This window comes from Schistocerca americana, chromosome 1, assembly GCF_021461395.2.
Source record: "Schistocerca americana isolate TAMUIC-IGC-003095 chromosome 1, iqSchAmer2.1, whole genome shotgun sequence".
Lineage (NCBI taxonomy): Eukaryota > Metazoa > Arthropoda > Insecta > Orthoptera > Acrididae > Schistocerca > Schistocerca americana.
In genome coordinates, this window is record NC_060119.1 from 309,373,136 (window position 1) to 309,394,645 (window position 21,510).

The window sequence follows — 21,510 nt, forward strand, 5'->3', positions numbered from 1 at the left end:
CTAACCTTCAAAGTAGTCACCAGCATTGTGTATAACCCTTTGTCAGCGATGTGGAAGTCGTATGATACTCTTAGCAGTGCCAGTTGTGTTGACAGTGCCAGTTGTCTATTGCCCGACGAATTTGTAGCAGTTTTGAAGTGAATGCCGTGAAGTGTTCCCTTCACTTTAGAAATCGAGTTGAACTGACGAGGGCTTGAGCCAGGGGAGTGCATTAGGTGGTACAGCACTTAGCACCTCATCAGTCAAACAAATCAGTAACAGCTTGCACTGTACGTGCTTGAGCATTGTCCTGCAAAATGATGGTCAGGTCCTGCAGAAAGTGACATCACTTCTGTCTCTGAGCTGGTCGTAGGTTATGTTCCAAAAATGAAATTGGTCGTTTTGGGCAATGGCATTTTTGCGCCTTCTAGAGATGTCCATCGCATGTAGTTCCCTTAACAAAGCTCGCTCGGAAACTGGTTGAGATGGCTCAGCGTTTACTAACAGCAACAGTTCAGGTCAGGTTTGAATCCTATTGCCACTGACAAGGCGTGGCATCCGCCTTTGCGCTCTGTGGGTTATGACATTTCTACGATCTCCGTTCTCAGTTCGTGTTACTCGGCTGCGAGTGACACACCGTACCTTACAGACAGTCGTCGTTGTTACTCTAATACCTGATAACTTCATGCACGGTATGAGACTTGTCAAAAAAGGTAGCTCATTCCTACCACTGTGTCACGTCTTCGCATCAAGCCATGTTATGGCGCTGATTCTTTCGCGCACACACCACTTCACTGTCGCGAATGGCGGCGGAGACTCCTATGACTGCCTGGAGCAGTTCTGCACCACCTATAACGCTCCAGAGCGACCAGTTATTACAGACTGGCGGAAAAAACACCAAGAAGGAGTTGTGTGATATGAAAGTCTATTCAGATTTCGTGCCAGTCGCCAGTGGCGCGACTGTGTGGACGCAAATGATGTTTGCTCTAAATACAGACTGGTGACGGTCGTGAACGTTATTGATCTTTGGGATTGGACGCGGTGCATTAGAATGCCTTTAACGCGACAAAGTCGCCATTATCAACACCTCACTGACTTTGAACAAGGTTGTGTAATAGGACTACGAAAAGCTGGATGTTCCCTCTGACATACTGCAGGAAGATCTGGCAGGAATGTAGCCACTGTGCAACATTACTGGCAGCGGTAGTCACGAAAATGTATGGTCGCAAGAAGACCGGGCTCCACGCGGCCACATGGCACTACCTAGAGGGAACAACATCGAGTTCGGTATGCGGCTCTGGCGCATCGTACTGCGTCTGCAGCAGCTTTTGGGCAGCAGTTGGCACCACAGTGACACAACGAATTGTTACAAATCTGTTACATCAGGGACAGCTCCGAGTCACATGCCCTGTAGCGTGCATTCCACTGGCCGCAAACCATCGCCATTTTCGACTTAATTGGTGTCAAGCGCGAGTTCATTGGAAGGCTGACGTTGCGGACAGCTCAGGTTCTGCTTCGGTGGCAGTGATGGCCGTGTGGTGGTTAGAAGGAGGCCACTTGAGGGCCTGTAACCAACCTGTCTGCGTGCTACACCACTGGATCTACAGCTGGAATTGTCGCCTGGGATGCGATTTCGTATGACAGCAGGAGCAATGTTGTGGCTATCCCACACCCTCTAACTACAAATCTGTATGTTAGTTGGGTGATTCGCCTTGCTGTGGTGTCATTTATGCAAAGGATCTTAGGGGGTGTTTTCCAACAGGATAACGCTCTATATGTACATCTACAGATATACTCCGCTAGCCACCAAGCGGTGTGTGGCAAGAGGGCACAATTCGCGCCAAAGTTTTAATTTACCCCCTTTGTTCCACTCGCGGAAAGCGCGGGGAAAAACGACTGTCTGAACCCCTCAGTACGAGCTCTAATTTCCCTTATCTTTGAATGGTGATCATTGCGCGATTTGAAAGTTGGTGGTAATAATGTTGCTCTACATCCTCGGTGAAGATCGGATTTTGGAATTTAGTGAGTAGCCCTTTCCGTTTAGCACGCCGTCTATATGCAAGTGTGTCCCACTTCAAACTTTCTATGAGATTTGCAACGCTCTCGCGATGGCTAAATGTACCAGTCACGAACCTTGCCGCTCTTCGTTGGACCTTCTCAATCTCTTGAATCAGACCCAACTGGTAAGGGTCCCATACAGAGGAACAATAAGGCTGGACGAACTAGCGTAATGTAAGCTTTGTTGAAGGACTGCATCGCTTCAGCATTCTACCAGTAAACCGCAATCTAGAGTTCGCCTTACCCGTTACACAAGTAACTTGTGTAATCTGATCATTCCATTTGAGATCATTTCGAATAGTCACACCAATATACTTGACGGATGTTACCGCTTCCAAATACTGGGCATTTATTTTGTATTCGTACATTAATGGGGATTTTCGCCTTGTTATACGCAGTAGGTTACACTTACTAATATTGAGAGATAACTGCCAGTCATTACACCACGCATTTATTTTCTGCAAATCCTCATTGACTTGTTCACAACTTTCGTGTGATACTACTTTCCTGTAGACTACAGCATCATCGGCAAACAGTCTAAGGCCGCTGTCAGTACCATCAACCAGATCGTTTATGTAAATCGTGAAAAGCAGTGGACCTATTACGCTGCCCTGGGGCACACCTGAAGTTACGCTTGTTTCTGTTGAAGCTCACATACCGCAGTTGTAACCCAACACTCTCTACAGGGCGTCGACATGTTGCCTTGGCCTGCTCGATCACCAGAACTGTCTCCAATCGAGAACATATGGGACATCATCGGACGACAAGTTCAGCATGAGCCACAAACAGCATTAACCGCCTCGTATTGAGCGACCAATTGCAACAGGCATGGAACTCCATCTCACAAACTGACATCCGGCACCTGTACAACATAGTGCATGCCGTTTTGCATGCTTGCATTCAACATTCTCGCGGCTACATGTGTTATTAATGTACCAGCATTTCACATTTGCAGTGACTTGACTCGTGGTTACATTAACATGTGACTGAGCGAGGTGGCCCAGTGGCTAGCACACTGGACTCGCATTCGGGAGGACGACTGTTCAGTCCCACGTCCGGTCATCCTGATTTACGTTTTCCGTGATTTCCCTAAATCTCTCCAGGCAAATATCGATATGTTTCCTTTGAAAGGGCACGGCTGACTTCCTTCCCCGTCCTTCCCTAATCCGATGAGAACAATCACCTCGCTGTTTGGTCTCCTTCCCCTAACAACCCAACCCAACATTAACATGTGATCTTGCGATGTTAATCACTTAAATGTGTTACCTATGTACAAATGTATCGCCGAAATATGATGACATTTTAATTCCAGCTGTCCATACTTTTACAAATAAATTCGTATAACTTTGTCAGCATGACTAGCAGGGATTCAGGATTCACACTCATAGTAGTGGAAGTTCAAAAACATAACAAAATAATTTTTTTTACAAGTGAAATATCATCATTTTTTTTCATTTACTACTGGCTGCATTAGTTGCTATAGGTACACTTTTCTTCGTAAGTAAGAGAGATTCTTCGATGAATTTTGCACAGCACACAAACCATATTTACAGGTATATGAAACTCTAGAATTTATTTAAGTTATGAAAAAATGAATGAGCTGTTGCATTTTAAACTCCATGTTTAGAAAAAAAACTCAACTCTTATAGTTAATTACCTCAATTTTTACGACAGTTTTTTATAGATTTGGAAAATTCTAGATTTTCATGCACCTGTAAGTATGGTTTGTATGCTGCGCAAAATTCATCGAACAATCTCTGTTACTTATGAAGAAAAGTGTACCTATATCAACAAATGCAGCCAACAATAAGTGAAAAAACCTGAAATTTCACAAGCATAAAAAAATTTATTCTGTTATGTGTTTGAACTTCCACTGCTATGAGTGTGAATCCTGAATCCTTCCTGGTCATGCTGACAAAGTTTTATGAATTTATTTGTAAAAGTATGGACAGCTGGAATTAAAATGTCCTCTGGTGCCTCTCCTGCTCCAAGTCGGCCCGTTTGGCGTCCTACGCCCCTTAACTAATTTTTGGTGCTCCGCTTTTTTCGTCCGTGTATTGTAATACACAGGGTGCGTCAAAAAATGTTTACACTCTTTGAAGCGTCATAGAAAATTTATTTCCCGTTCTACAATGTTAAATTTCTGGAAATGGAAAGCTTAAAGTCCAATTGGCAAAATAAATGTACTTTGCAAATGTGATTAATGTTCAAACTGGTGGCCTTCAGCATCAATACATTTCTGAGTACGAGTCACCACTGATTCCGTACATCGTAGCAAAGTGTCCAATGAGATTTCTGCGCACACCGCCTGAATCTCATTCCAAAGTGTGTCCAGGTTACGTGGTTTACGTTTGTACACCTCATCTTTTACTGTGCCCCATAAGAAGAAATCCAGTGGCGTGAGGTCTGGAGAGCATGCAGGAAACTCGATTGGTCCTCTGCGTCCTATCCACTGGCCTGGCACATTGTGATCCAGAAATGCTCGTACGTCCCTATGATAGTGCGGCGGGGCGCTATCTTGTTGGAAATAAAACGCATCATTACCGTATAATGCACGAATGGCAGGGAATATGAAGTCAGCAAGCATTGTTAGGTGCGTTTCTCCAGTAACAGTACCTTCAAAGCGGAAAGGCCCAATGAGTCCCCTTGCAGACAAACCACACCACACATTTACACCAGGCAAATTCACAGCCTTTTCAACTGTAATGTGAGGATTATCTTCAGCCCAGTACACTCAATTGTGCCTATTGACAGTTCCATTGAGTTTGAATTGGGCATCATCCGACCAAATTATGCTACCCATTCGATCTAGATCGTCGTCACTTAGCTGTTGCACCAGCCTTGGAATGTACACACGAAACTTGCCTTTCTTCAGAATGCGTAGCACACTACTAGTACTTACATTACTCTCACGTGCCGCTTGCCTTGAAGATTTTTGAGGCGAACGCTGAAACAGTTCCAAGACCGCAGTTGTGGAATCATCACTTGTAGCTGTACGAGGTCGCTCGGATCGACCTTTATGCACATCACACACTGTTTCACGAATTTCGAATTTGTCTCGCAGAAGTGTAATTGTTAACCTTGAAGGTACCATACTCACTTCTCCACTGTCTTCGAACCGCAGCTACATTCTCAAACTGCCAGTACCACTTAATTATCTGCTTCCGCGCTACAAAGCTCAAACGCACGTCCGCCATGTTGCAGTTACTTCCTTGCCACTGCTGCCACCTGTTGAAGAAACATAACATTACTTTCGCACAGATATTTAACCTTGTAGAACGGGAAATAAATTGTCTATGACAGTTCAAAGTGCGTATAATTTTTTTTGACGCACCCTGTATTATGTTACGTTGTACATTAAATTACTCAATAGTCTATAAATTTTAACAATGCAGTCCCAAAATGTCACAAACTGTTTATGCGCTATTGCGTAAGTTGGCACACATAATTTTTACAGGAAAACTGAGCCGGACGTAGTGTCAGCCTTACAGGTGAGAGTGACTGCTGCGTGTGTGTTGCAGGCATGAGGATGCGGTGGGTGCTGGTGGTGGGCGCCGTGTCGCTGCTCGTGCCGCCGCCCGCCGCCTGCGCGCTCAGGTCGCTGCAGCGAGGACACAGTGAGTACTCTGAAGGGCACCACTTCCCACTCCACCAGTGGCACTCACACGGTTTTAATTTTATGTTTATAGACTGAAGCGCCGAGTGAATACTTGTACCAAGGCCGGGATTCGAACACGGGTCTCCTGTTTATTAGGCACGTACTTTAGCCACTAAGCTACCTTGGCACAGTAGTTCACGCAACTGGACGTATCACCCTGGCACGTCTCCCTCCTCGATCCAAATTCTCACTCTCACCCCAGTCTACTTTAAATTCCCCCTTACACACGAACAGAATTGTCGAGGCTCTGGACTAGCACCTCATCATCGAACGTAAATGGGGGATCCAGCCTGAAACCCATGTGCAGGTACTTGTTGTTGTTGTGGTCTTCAGTCCTGAGACTGGTTTGATGCAGCTCTCCATGTTACTCTATCCTGTGCAAGCTGCTTCGTCTCCCAGTACCTACTGCAGCCTACATCCTTCTGAATCTGCTTAGTGTATTCCTCTCTTGGTCTCCCTCTACGATTTTTAACCTCCACGCTGCCCTCCAATACTAAATTGGTGATCCCTTGATGCCTCAGAACATGTCCTACCAACCGGTCCCTTCTTCTTGTCAAGTTGTGCCACAAACTCCTCTTCTCCCCAATTCTATTCAATACCTCCTCATTAGTTATGTGATCTACCCATCTAATCTTCAGCATTCTTCTGTAGCACCACATTTCGAAAGCTTCTATTCTCTTCTTGTCTAAACTATTTATCGTCCACATTTCACTTCCATACATGGCTACACTCCATACAAATACTTTCAGAAACGACTTCCCGACACTGAAATCAATACTCGATGTTAACAAATTTCTCTTCTTCAGAAACGATTTCCTTGCCATTGCCAGTCTACATTTTATATCCTCTCTACTCCGACCATCATCAGTTATTTTTCTCCCCAAATAGCAAAACTCCTTTACTATTTTAAGTGTCTCATTTCCTAATCTAATTCCCTCAGCATCACCCGATTTAATTCGACTACATTCCATTATCCACGTTTTGCTTTTGTTGATGTTCATCTTATTTCCTCCTTTCAAGACACTGTCCATTCCGTTCAACTGCTCTTCCAAGTCCTTTGGTGTCTCTGACAGAACTACAATGTCATCGGCGAACCTCAAATTTTTTATTTCTTCTCCATGGATTTTAATACCTTCTCCGAATTTTTCTTTTGTTTCCTTTACTGCTTGCTCAATAAGCAGATTGAATAACATCGCGGAGAGGCTACAACCCTGTCTTACTCCCTTCCCAACACTGCTTCCATTTCGTGCCCCTTGACTCTTATAACTGCCATCTGGTTTCCGTCCTCGGTAGCTGAGTGGTAAGCGCGACAGAATGTCAACCCTAAGGGTCCGGGTTCGATTCCTGCCAGGGTCGGAGATTTTCTCCGCTCAGGGACTGGGTGTTGCGTTGTCCTAATCATCATCATTTCATCCCCATCGTCGCGCAAGTCGCCGAAGTGGCGACTAATGCAAAGACCTGCACCCGTCGAACGGTCTACCCGACGGGAGGCCCTCGTCACACGACCAGTGTTATTTCGTGTGTATAGTTTTAATTAACACCTGACGCGCAGGATTTAAAAACGGTTCAAATGCCTCTGAGCACTATGCGACTTAACTTCTGCGGTCATCAGTCGCCTAGAACTTAGAACTTATTAAACCTAACTAACCTAAGGACATCACAAACATCCATGCCCGAGGCAGGATTCTAACCTGCGACCGTAGAGGTTGCCCGGTTCCAGACTGTAGCGCCTAGAACCGCACGGCCACTCCGGCCGGCGCACGGGATTAGCTGAGCGGTCTCGGGCGCTGAGGGTCATGGACTGTGCGGCTGGTCCCGGCGGACGTTCGAGACCTCCCTCAGGCATGGGTGTGTGTGTTTGTCCTTAGGATAATTTAGGTTAAGTAGTGTGTAGGCTTAGGGACTGATGACCTAAGCAGTTAAGTCCCATAAGGTTTCACACACATTTGATCATTTTTTGAATTAACACCTCACAAAAATAAAATTACGCTACAGGAGTGCAAACAAAACAAAATTACGGAGCGTATTCCACCTTATCGATGGTCCGCGTCGTTTTGTTTCGTTTTGGATCCTGCAGCGGCATACTGCCGTATTGTGGGGCGGCAATTTCAGTGTATACCAGGAATGCTGACGAGCTCCTTTTTAGCTCTCTACCAGCAAGTTGTTATCAAAATTGAATTCAAAATCTTCAAATGTATGTGAATTCCTATGGGACCAAACCGCTGAGGCCATTGGTCCCTAGACCTACACACTACTTAAACCAACTTGCGCTAAAGACAACCCACACACCCATGCCCGAGGGAGGACTCGAACCTCCGGCGGGAGTGGCCGCCCGATTCGTGACATGGCGGCTCTAACCGCGCGGTCACTAGGTGCGGGCATAATTTAATAATGCCGGTAGTCGGACGCATTCATTGGTTGTAGAATTAACACCCGTTGTTCGTATTTGCTTCTAATAATAATCGCGTGTCGTAATCAAATGGTTCAAATGGCTCTGAGCACTATGGGATTTAACAGCTGTGGTCATCAGTCCCCTAGAACTTAGAGCTACTTAAACCTAACTAACCTAAGGTCATCACACACATCCATGCCCGAGGCAGGATTCGAACATGCGACCGTAGCGGTCACGCGGTTCCAGACTGAAGAGCCTAGAACCGCACGGCCACACCGGCCGGCCGTGTCGTTATCAGTACGACCCTAGTTAACGTCACTGCTGTAAGTATGTACCCCTCACGAAACTCGTCTCCGTAGCCACAACTAAAGTTTTGGAACCCAAATGGAAATGTTACTCGTCCAGAAATAGTAACAGTTATTCATGGCTCATGGGACAGTTTGTGCTTTACGTGCTAAGAAACAAAACGTCGAACTTAGAAGAACACATGTTTTACATTGCAGAAGAGCATTTTAAGTTGCAGAAGAATAACAAACATAAGGATTAGTTTTACAATTTATTACGTGCTCTTTATGTGGGCTACCATAAGGAGTACAGTTATGCTATTTAGAACGAGAATACTCATTCTTTTCTCTTCCGTTATTACTCGAGAAACACTGTTATGTTGTTACTAAAATGAAAGCTGATCTAATATGGCAAAATGCCTCCCACTACGAATTTTGTTTCACTTGACGAAAGCTTGCTTACAAGCATCACATTGTATCCAGTGCCTCGTACCTTAAGTTGCGGTAATGTTTTCGAATGAATATTTGTGTAGTAATTTTATAAGTCATTAATTTGACTGTTTCTGAGCTACGTCGATAGGAAGAACCCACGTCGTAGGAAATGACAATATTATTAATTTCTCCTCCTTCAATCTGGTTTTACAATTTAAGGCACATAGGGAAACAAACACCCGACAATGCCTAACGTCGAATTTTATTTTCCCTGCGAGTGATAATTCGGGAAATTATGGCTTATGTGCCAGCGCCGACTAAGGCGACAAAAAAATTTAAAAAATTTAAATAAAAAATAGCCGAAATGGCTAAGACAACAGAAAAAAATGAAGTGAGCTCGCTAACGCACGCCTGTTTGTTGGCGCTAGACTTGGATTTAAGCCGTTCGAATCCTGGAGTTGGATAAAATTTTAACTACCAGTACTTGGCCGGCAGAGAAGGAGAGGTGATGACGTAAGGCTCCTCGTCTCCAGTCTTTTCGTCAGTGTTCTGCTTTAAATTCCAAATCTCCCCAGTGTTTCATGACGTGATGCCAACTGACACTGTTGACGATAATCTCAGCAGGCCCCTTGGTGCTATTCGAGAGGAGTACTATTTGCCAACACCGGCTTGCACTCTCCCCATTCTCACCATCATAGTCATCATCATCATCACGCAACACACATATAACATTACACTATACGCGCATTCTTTACGCTTACCTACACAAATACGCATACGGCAAAGTTTTTAAATAAACGCAAGGAAAGGGCCAATTTGCGTGAAGGAAGAACACGTCCAGGTGGTTGAACCCACCCCGTGGGTATCCGAGCCGATAACGCCATACGACACCGACATGCGTTGCTATTTACGACGGAATAAAACAAGGGTGTTTACCCAACTAGGTACACGGAGCACATGTGAGCTCTAAAGAGTGACAGCACACATTCAACTTTACCAGAACACCTAATGAACCAAATCCATAACCACACTAACATCGAAAGCTATGTACACATCATGAAACACAGAAAAAGTCTTTACCGACAACTAACAATAGAAGAAAATTACTACATGCAAAAGGCTATAGTGGAAGGTAAATACGTAAAAAATGAAAACACAACACTTGGCAACAACACACTACCGCTCTGAGAGAACTGACCCGGTGTACAGAACAGAAAACACACACACCCAAAAGAACCACTCCCCCATCACACACATAGACACAAATAAGGAACAGAAGTCGTCGGGACTCCCGCTACAGTTTTCACAGCATTGTCGCAACATGCAATACACTTCTCGCGACACACGGGAACAGCAAGATGACGTAATGTTTTCGATCATAAACAAAGTGCGAAAGTTTGGCTTTTCTGTCTATAAAAATAGCTGCAAGCCGTCCAAAGGACGCCAATACACGACTAACTAAGCAACAGCCTAGTACACACCAAAACTGTATCCACAACGCTACCGCAATCCAACTTGCTTAACGCTTGCATACGTAAGTTCACGTTTTAGTATTTGTTTACTAATCACCGTTCACACAGCTGCAGATGACATGATGTATGCCGGAAAGAAACGGGAACAAGAAATATATCGCAAACAGCGACAAGTCCTAAAACATGCTATAACGTAAAATGAGAAAGGTAGTATGAAAGTATCCACAGAAAAGTATATTCAAAAAACAGACAGTACAAATGCAGTAATGTGTTTGTCCGTGCCATTTTCTGCATGTTGTACATTTAAATAACCCACTGATGATGGCGATATTTGTCGTTGAAACTATTTTTGGGAATAAATAAGATAATGCCGGCCGTTGTGACCGAGCGGTTCTAGGAGCTTCAGTCTGGAACCGCGCTGCTGCTACGGTCGCAGGTTGGAATCCTGCCTCAGACATGGATGTGTGTGACGTCCTTAGGTTAGTTAGGTTTCAGTAGTTCTAAGTCTAGGGGACTGATGACCTCAGATGTTAAGTCCCATAGTGCTCAGAGCCATTTGAAGCATTTTGAAATAAACAAATAAATAACAAAAAGTTTTTTGCATCAATTTGGACTCACAATTCCCATTTTTTTCTATGCAATCACGGACCAAATGGAAGAGTTTCAAGATAAAGTTATTGTAGGCTAGGTAGTTTTACAACTCTAATCCTCAAGCACCTCGGCATCAGACTAATACTCTTGACTCCTGTCAAAGAAAATCAGGTAAAATATTTTGGTCGCATTGCCAGAAGGCAAAAGACAAATTGAAAGGACGAGGACAGAGGGAAAAGTCGACGACCGAAGACCTAGAGGACGCTCATCTTTATGGTGGACAGACCAGATTAAGAGCTCAACCGGGATGGGCAAGCAAGTCAGTACGCCTAAGACAGAGCTCCGAGCAGACAGGTCCTCAAGGAAATTACCATGTTCTGCCACTACACCCTTGCGCAGGGGTATTGCGTGTAGCCACTTAGCATATTTGCGGATACGTTCACACAGTAATTAGACAGCCATCTGTGTGCTGAAATCAGCATCAGTAAATTACTGCCACGGGTCAAAAGAGCCTGGCGTGTAGTGTTTCACCTACCTGTCAAACTAGTCGCAGGCCTGATTCTGCGACGTAAACAATAGCTCCAGATGGCCTCACAAAATACCTGTTTCGTTTAGTAGTAATGTAGTTGTATTAATCCCAAGTTTTGACATTTAACTATACCGCTATTAGATATTTTATGCTTCTTCTGAAAAATTATTTACGGTGTCGCAATCTTTCTGTCCCGGAGTGTGTATAAAAAAGATAATGTCCTCGATATCTCCATAAAAAGAAGCCCTCCGAATACGGGAAGTTAGAATTACTGCTCCTTTGTATCAACGTAAGGAATGGAATGTTCGTGAAAAAGAAAATAAAAGACCAGTAGCGGACTAAAACGTCCGACTCTGCGGCGAAACAAACGACCGGGTAGCGCAAACTACCACGTCCAGATTCCGGCCGGAATGTAAAGCGGCTGTGGACCCGTCCGGCGCCTGCCTCGGCGGCGGCCGCCGCAAAGGCAGCGATCGCCACGTTCCTGCACGCGCCGCGCGCATTATGCGTGAAGGTGACGGCAGAGTTACCGGGGAGTCCGCCTGCCGCGTCACCCGCCGGAGACTTAACGCCAAACGTCCGCCAGCTCCATCACTGTCCCCCGCACCTTACCCACTCATACGTTTCAACAGCACACCTACTTCTCGTGCTTTTCCATCTTTTCTTACGCGGAAAGCAGATTAACTCCTACTGAATTTTCCATTTGCGTATACTAATTCATGCACAAGGTTCTCAGAGTTGATTTCCACTTTCGCATCGGCTAACGGTGTCTCTGAATGCTAACTTTCCAAACGTTTCCAGAGTGAAAACAGGTAAAAAAAAAAAGATGCACCACGAAGAAATTATCCAAACGAAACGTAAATCGGTAGATATTATGTACATGTACAGGCAAGCAAATGATTACAGTTTCAGAAAAAAATGATGATTTATTGAAGAGAATGAGCTTCACAGATAGATCAAGTCAATAATGAGTTGGTCCACGTCTGACCCTTATGCAAGCAGTTATTCGACTTGGCACTCACTCACAGATTTGTTCGGTGTCCTCCTGATGGATGTCGTGCCCAGTTCTTTCCAATTGGTGCGTTAGATCGTCAAAATCCCGAGTTCCATGGGAAGCCTTGCTCATTATGCTCCGAATCTTCTCAACAGGGGAGAGATCCGGCGACCTTTCTGACTGAGGTAGGGTTTGGCAGTAAAAACCCTCGCCGGAAACTACACACACATCAAAAAATGTTTTGCATCACCTCGGTTCCTTTGGTTCAAAAACCTTTAAATGGTTCAAATGGCTCTGAGCACTATGGGACTTAACATCTATGGTCATAACTCCCCTTGAACTTAGGGCTACTTAAACCTAACTAACCTAAGGACATCATACAACACCCAGTCATCACGAGGCAGAGAAAATCCCTGACCCCGCCGGGAATCGAACCCGGGAACCCGGGCGCGGGAAGCGAGAACGCTACCGCACGACCACGAGCTGCGGACACCTCGGTTCCGACAGTTCCGGAACCTATACAGAAAATTGGTATAGAGATCAACATAAACATTTCCATCCCTTCTATTGCTCATGAAAACTACACATTGCATGTTGTACCACCATACAGAGAGACCTTCAAAAGTGGTGGTCCAGATTGCTGTACACCCCGGTACCTCCAATACCCAGAAGCATGTCCTCTTGCATTGATGCATGCCTGTATTCGTCGTGGCATACTACCCACAAGTTCATCAAAGCACTGTTGGTCCAGATTGACCCACACGTCAACGGCGATTCGGCGTAGATCCCTCAGAGTGATTCGTGGAACACGTCGTCCATAAACAGCCCTTCTCAGTCTATCCCAGCCATGTTCGATAGGGTTCATATGTGGAGAAGATGTTGGCCACTAGTACAGCGGCGTCGTTATCCTGAAGGAAGTCATTCACAAGATGTATACGGTGGGAGCGCGAATTGTCGTCCTTGAAGACAAATGCCTCACCAATATGCTGCCGATAAGGCTGCTCTATCGGTCTGAGGATGGCATTCACGTATCGTACAGCCGCTACGGCGCCTTCCATGACCACCAGAGACGTATGTCGGTCCCACATAATGCCACCCCAAAACTCCAGGGAAGCTCCACCTTGCCGCGCTCGCTGGACTGTGTCTAAGGCGTTCAGCCAGAGCGGGTTGCCTCCAAACACGTCTCCGAAGATTGTCTGGTTGAAGGCATCAGTGAAGAGAACGTGATGCCAACCCTGAGTGTTTATTTGGCATGTTGTTGGGTCCATCTGTACCGCGCTGCATGGTGTCGTGGTTGCAAAGATGGTCCTTGCCATGGACGTCGGGCGTGAAATTGGGCATCATGCAGCCTGTTGCGCATAGTTTGAGTCGTAGCATGACATCCTGTGGCTGCACGAAAAGCATTATTCAACATGGTGGCGTTGCTGTCAGGGTTCCTCCGAGCCATAACCCGCAGGTAGTGGTCATCCACCGCAGCAGTAGCCCTTGGGCGGCCTGAGCGAGGCATATCATCGACAGTTCCTGTCTCTCTGTATCTCCTCCATGTCCGAACAACATCGCTTTGGTTCACTCCGAGACATCTGGACACTTCCCTTGTTGAGAGCCCTTCCTGGTACAAAGTAACGATGCGGACGCGATCGAACCGCGGTATTGACCGTCTTGGCATGGTTGAACAACAGACAACACGAGCCGTGTACCTCGTTCCTGGTGGAATGATTGGAACTGATCGGCCGTCGGACCCCCTCCGTCTAATAGGGAGTGCTCATGCATGGTTGTTTACATCTTTGGGCGAGTTTAGTGACATCTCTGAACAGTCAAAGGGACTGCGTCTGTGATACAATATACACAGTCAACGTCGATCTTCAAGAGTTCTGGGAACCGAAGTGATGCAAAACTTTTTTTGCTGTGTGTATTATTGAAATATAAGCCCAAGACGGCTTGCAATGAAGGGCAACAAAACGGGGCGTAGAATATCGTCGACATGCCGCTGTGCTATTATGATGCCGCGGATGACAACCAAAGGGGTCCTGCTATGAAGTAAAATGGCACCCGAGACCGTCACTCCTGACTGTCGGGCAATATGGCAGTCGATAGTCAGGTTGGTATCCCACCGCTGTCCAGGGCGTCTCCAGACATGTCCTCGGCCTGGAATCTCACTGACTGGACTAGAATTGCTGCAACTTATGGGCCACACTTCGAAGTGAGCCTCGATGACCAGTGAAGACGTTTCTGGATAGGCTCCAGACAGCGGTGGGATACCAATCTGAACGCCTCTCGCCATATAGCCCGACAACCAGGAGTCACTGTCTGGGGTGCCATTTCATTTCATAGCAGGACCTTTTCGGTTGTCAACCGCGGCACCCTTACAACACAGCGGTATGTCGCGATATTCCATGCCCCGTTATGTTGCCCTTCATGACAAGCCGTCCTGGACTTACATTTCGGCGAGCTAATTCCGCCCGCACTTGGCGAGGGATTCAACTGCTTATCTTCGTGCTTGCCGGCCAGCAAGGTTTACGGATCTCTCCACACCTGAGATCGTTTGGAGCATTATGGGCAGGGCCCTGCAACCAGTTGGGGATTTTGACGATATAAATCTCTAATTGGACAGAATTTGGCACGATAACCCTCTCACGGCAAGCAACAAATCTATCGATCAATGCTAAGCCGAATAACTGCTTGAGTAAGGGTTATATGTGGATCAACACTTTATTGACATACTCTATCTCATGAATAAATCACCCAGTTTTTCTGAAATTATCATTTGTTTGTCTGTACATGTACATCACATCTAGCAATTTCTGTCCTATTCGGAGAAATCCTTCGTGGTGCGTCGTTTTTTATGTTTTCGAGTGCTGCAGCTCTTGAAGGTACAGATGTCTAATGTCTGCACTACGTAAACACCAAGGGCTTAATTTATTGTCCAAATGGATCTGCTCAAATATGGAGATATATATCAGCAGTAATATTAAATTTGCGGATGTAAGCCTAAAGCCCCAAAGGGCAGATTGAGGCAACTAATCGCAAGGGTTTTTCTTGTCCTTCGTGCAAGTTGGCACCTTTCCTTCCCCAAAGAGTGAGTATATTATGTATAAGAGTATATGATAAGTGAAACCTAGTGCTGGCACATGGCCTACTCCTCTCGAATAGCACCAAGGGTGCAACAGAGCTAAACATCCACATCCGAAGGACAGATCCCGATCAAAAGTGTCACATGCCGTCACTTCATGAGACTCTGCGGAGAGGTTCGGAATTCATTCCAAGCCATTGACGCTAAGACTGGTGAACAGGGACTTCACGTCACCACCCTTTCTCCCAATCGCCGTACAGGCAAAGGGTAATCAGCCAACAGAACGCGGTACTGGTCACGCCCGGAGGGCTTAACTTCAGTGAGGATATAAGCCTGTACCGATGTAAATATCCACAATGATAATTACTTTGTGGTTAAAAGCGAAGAACAGTGTACTATTACGATTTTCCACTATTTAAATTCAAAGCAGAATGAGACTATCAGTCTGCAGCGGAGTGTGCGTTGATATGAAACTTCCTGACAGATTAAAACTGTATGCCGGACCGAGACTCGAACTCGGGACCTTTGCCTTTCGCGGGCAAGTGCTCTACCAAATGAGCTACCCAAGCCAAAACAAACTAGTCAGAAGATTAATAAATTCAATCATTCATACATTGTTCATTTTGTATCAGTGGATATTAATAATAGCCGCAGGAGATTTGACACGGCTTCGGACTTCCTCTTGCGGCAGACGTCCGAGTACCAGGTGATAATTTACCCCGGCGGTGAAATTACCGTGCCGCGCGAAGAACAACCCCCAGCTCTCGCCCGATCTCATTAACGTTCGTATATAACATATTGTGTAGCATACTTTATCATGAATCGTGGATGCGGGAAAATCCGCAGTGGTACAGCACAAAATCTGTACCACTACGCATTACAAAAAAGGGATCTAGGACTGAGTTTTCGTTTTCCTTTTTTTTTTTTTTTTTTTTTTTTACCTGAACAATCTTTCTTATAGGTCAAAAGAGTATTTAAGTAAGAGATTGAACAACTCGTAAAAGTACTAACACTACAATGATAATGAGTGCTAAGCTGCACACCGAGTGATGTAGCGCAGAGGCTGATATGAGGAAAGTATTGCTGAGGAATGAGATTCGGTCAAATTGATTAAAGTTTTCCGTGGTTTACTTAAATAAATTCATGGGACTGGTTACCACGAGATTTCCTTCTCTATTGAACACAGACTGAGTACCTACTCAGATGACTTTGGCATTACTGGATATTAAACTTTACCTTAATATATTGCGTTGTATAAAGAATGAACACAGTTGAGATGAAGAGATCGGTACACGACAGAACGATGAAGTAAGTGAGATGAAACTAGTCAAAAGACCGTACTCTCAACCAAAAACTGGAAACGTGTGAGGTGCACTAAGGAGCTTACAGCAGCGTCAGGTTAGTGTTTTGTATGCCCTTCGAAACTGCGCCTCAGAGACGAGATGTACTGGCTACTCTTAGGCCTAGTGCGTTTACTTAAAGGGGGTCATTGTGAAAAACGTGTACATTTCTGACCTAAATAAACAGTCCCTAAATCTTAGGCTGAGAAATTTTCCCAAAGCCGCTCGTATACAGTACTGTAAAGGTAATTGGGGATATTTTTTATGGGTGGCGCTCTGTAGCAGGAGACAGTTGAATGTGCAGCCGGCGGCCGGCGGCGGTGCGTTAGGGCGTGTTTGGCGGCGACATTACGGCCGCTAATGACTAGTGGGCCTGGCGCCAGACCGTAAACCGGGGACGAGCCGGCGGGCGGTTTTCAGCAGCCCGCCCACTAGGCCGATGAATAATAATTTGCGCAGCGACGGGGACGATGGACACCAGGAGCATTGGTACCCAAACCAGGAGAGAAAAAGGAAACCTAAGACAAGGCACAGCGCGCAGTAAAAACGCAATAATGGTTCTTTAGGAGTGTAAATTTAATTTAGGCTTTTGTGGGTACATTTTAATGTAGATTTTTCTTTCATGCTGTAAAGATGTATTATTAATTTTTTTTTAAAGAAAAGATGCCACTTTTCGTCCCGGAAATATGATCGAATTACACTGTAAGACAAAAAAGAACTATACACCACAAAGGAATTATCCGTATGACACGTAAATCGGTAGACGCGATATGCATGTACAGACAAATAAGTGATTACAATTTGAGAAAAATCTAATTATCGATTCAAGAGAAAGAGCTTCACGAACTGATCAAGTCAGTAACGTGTTTGTCCACCCCTGGCCCTTATGCAAGCAGTTATTAGACTTGGCATTGATTTACACAGTTGTTGCATGTCCTTCTGGCGGATATCGTGCCAAATCCTGGCCAACTGGCGCGTTAGGTGTCTAAATCCCGAGCTTGTTGGAAGGCCCTGCGCATAACACTCCAAACATTATCATTTATGGAGAGATCCGGCGAGCTTGCTGGCCAAGGTAGGGTTTGGCAAGCATGAAGATAAGCAGTCGAAACTCTCGTCATGTGCGGATGTGCATTATCTTGCTGAACTGTGATTCGAAGATGGCTTGCCGTGAAGGGTAACAAAATGGGGCGTAGAATATCGTCGACGTACCGCTGTGCTGTAAGGGTGCCGCGAAAGACAGCCAAACGGGTCTGTTATGAAAAGAAATGACGCCCCGGACAGCGGTGTAATTTTAGCGATGTAAAACGACGATTGGACAGAATCTGGCACGATACCCCTTCGGAGGTCATGCAACAGCTGTTCAATCAATTCCAGCTGAATAACTTCTTTTATAAGGACTAGGGAGCGACCAAAGCGTTATTGGCTTGCTCAAGCCCTTTCTTTGAACCAAACATCCAATTTTCCTGAAACTGAAATCATTTGTTTTTCTGTACATTTCCATTGCACCTACTGATTTCCGTCCCAGTCAGATAATTCCTTCGTGGTGCGTCACCGTTTTTTGTCTTCGAATGTATTTACCATGAAAAAACGCAAAACAGCTATCCTCTGCACGCCTAATAGATGCCCACTCGTGTTTTTTATTGATTGATTAATTTTATTTAACCTTAATTCTGAACTTTAGCTGTGTTCCAAATGTGAGATACACGCTTATTGGTTTTTTACAAGGAACCTATATTGGGAAACGCAGGCTTGGGCGCTGGGGAATGTCGAAATCTGGGAACGAACACATGTAACGATTTGTTCCCATCCTCCCGGTGCATCAATACGAGAGATATGCAACCCTTCAGCCATCTGTGTACTGCAGATCGACGATCTAAGACGCCTAATAACATTCTCCTGCGTGCACTACATTCCTCCACATAGTCCTTATGTGCATCCTACTGCGAACCTTGTGTTACTGTCAGTCCAGTATTGTTGCTGAAAGCAGTGCAACATATACCAGTACACAGCTGCGGACATGATGTACATGGTGCCTGTATACGGCAAAGCCTATTGCAATGGGTGAACTGCTGCGATATTGTGTGCGGAACGTTTTCCCAACAGACGTATCCCACACCATTCCACGTTCGCGGTCATCGAAAGACGCCTCATGGAAGCCGGGAAGTTGCACGCAGATGCTGCACTATTGGATGTAATACTCCTAGATATTCGGATGGACATGTGGCTGCAACACGACGGAGCTCCAGCACACTGTGACGTCGATGTGCGAAATCACTTCATTGTCACATATCTCAATCGATGATTTGGTGGGGGTGGACCTGTTCCATGGCCAACACGGTCGCCAGGCTTGACACCTCTCAATCATTTTTTGTGGGGCAGTATGAAGATTCTGGGTTATGGCATACCTGTAATGTCAGCGAAGGACCGTGTTGCTGGAGTCCACGAAGCGACTGAAATACTTCAAAGACAACCGCACGTATTGGCTCATGTGCGTGAGGCTCAGTACCGCTGTGGCTGCACAACATAGCTTTATGCCTCGCTTGGGCCTGTCAACACCGACATTGGGCTATTGATGACTGAAAACATGTTTCCTGGTCGGACGAGTCTCGTTTCAAATTATATCGGGCGGATGGAGACAATCTCATCAATCCATGGACCCCGCATGTCAGCCGGGGACTGTTCAAGCTAGTGAAGGCTCTGTAATGGTGTGGAGCGTGTGTAGTTGGAGTGATATGGGACCCCTGGCACGTCTGACAGGTGACACGTACGTAAGGATCCTGTCTGATCACCTGCATCCATTCATGTCCATTGTGCACTCCGACGGATTTGCGAAATTCCAACAGGACAATGAGATATCCCACACGTCCAGAATTGCTAAACTCTTCTGAGTTTAAACACTTCCGCTGGCTACCAAACTCCCCAGACATGGACATTATTGAGCATATCTGCGATACCTTCCAACATGCTGTTCAGAAGAGGACACCACCCCCTAGTATCTTACGGATTTATGGACAGCGCTGCATAATTCATGTCAGTTCCCTCCAGCACTACGTGAAACATTAGTCAAGTCCATGCCACGTCGTGTTGCGGCACTTCTACGTGCTCTCGGGGGTCCTACACGATATTAGGCAGGTATACCAGTTTCGTTGGCTCTTCGGTGTACCACAATACGCTATTGCAATAATGACTCACATCGCTGGGGCATTCGATAATCTCTGGTGGCCCAGAATGTTTCAAAGGTTAGACTAGGACATTTGGATGTATCTCAATTACCGCACAACAGTTTCCTAGACTACTGCAAAGACCAAGTAGTTGAATGGCGGCCAGAAAGTAATTGAAAAGATTACCAAAGGCGGTCCTCAAGGGTCGATCTGCGGTCCCATTTTCTGGGATAAAGCAAGGGAACCCCTCTTACAACTTCTATATGGGGATAACTGGTTAGACGGAATTGCCGCCTCCTCAATGATCTATTAGTTGTAGTCGCTGCAAACAACAGAGCCCAGCTAGAAGAGGAAGCCAGAGGAACACTACAAACAATTACACAATAGCGTCACAACATCAAACTCACGAGACCCGAAAACAAAACAATATACACATTACTGAAAGTATCACTCCAAAGGAATCTTTAGGTTAAAACAGGGGACTCAAACATCAAACGAGCACCTGTTATACTCTATCTTGGGGTACATATAGATGAAAAATTGAATTTTCACGAACATATAAGGCTAACAGCAGACAAAGCAGAAAAAATACGACATAAACCAGTGAGCATACATTCAAAGCAATACAAGCTATCTCTATCAGTCATATGGCCATACCATTGTGAACTCTTCGAATTAGTACTCAGCTCCGCATCTAGCACAAGGGCACGCACACTGAACCTGGTCTCCAGAAAGCACCAGTCAGACAAGTTCAGAGTCGTATCCTGGCTATCTGGAGCCGTCGGCACCACCTCACTGGATGCACTGTGTGTGGTGCCTGGAATATGCCCTATAGATATCACAAATACAGAGCTAGGTACTCGTCAAAGATGGAGAAACTAGATAAGGTACACACAATAACCAGTGTATCGATACAGACTGCACATGCTACATTTCTTAATTGGGTACAGACCTTACCCCACGCACTTATACCGCGTTAGTCTGAGGCAGATACACACATGAACATTCGGGGAAGAACACACTGCCTTCTGCGGGCAATACGCGAACAATAGACATAACACCACACTTAGACTACATACACGCACAGCACTAAGAGACGAAGGGCAATGGACGCACCTTGGTGCATTAACAAACAGTATTTCAAAAACAAGATATGAACAGTACCTGCGGGCACGACAAAACAGGTAGACCTACATCCAACGTAACAATAATCTCCAGGGGGTGGACAACGACGCATGCATAGAGTGACAGTGGAGCAGGAGGAAGGGGAAGACGTAAATAAGACACGTACAACTATGAATCAGAACGAACTACACATTTTTGTTGTGACTGCTGGTCAACAGCTCGATGAAACCATTCACAATCGGTAACGCCACTAACAAATCCCTCTTCCCTATTATCATCTTTTCACATCCTTCTTAAAACAACAAAATTTTACTTATATTTGTCAAATACTGCAATAAAACTAGACAAACCTACAAAAAAGGTGACAGATGAAAATTGTAAGATGTACGACCTGTTTTAAAACACTAGGTAACAGGTCTATAAAT

General features: G+C 45.4%; 1 protein-coding gene across 1 annotated transcript in view; it reads left to right on the forward strand.

The window, feature by feature from the left end:
• The window catches only part of LOC124545826 (serine proteinase stubble), a 742,896-nt gene that overhangs the window by 518,107 nt on the left and 203,279 nt on the right, over positions 1-21,510 (forward strand). Inside the window, exon 3 of the mRNA XM_047124815.1 lies at positions 5,559-5,654. Coding sequence (XP_046980771.1) covers positions 5,561-5,654 — 94 coding nt within the window. The 5' untranslated portion in view covers positions 5,559-5,560. The remainder of the gene's footprint in view (positions 1-5,558; positions 5,655-21,510) is intronic.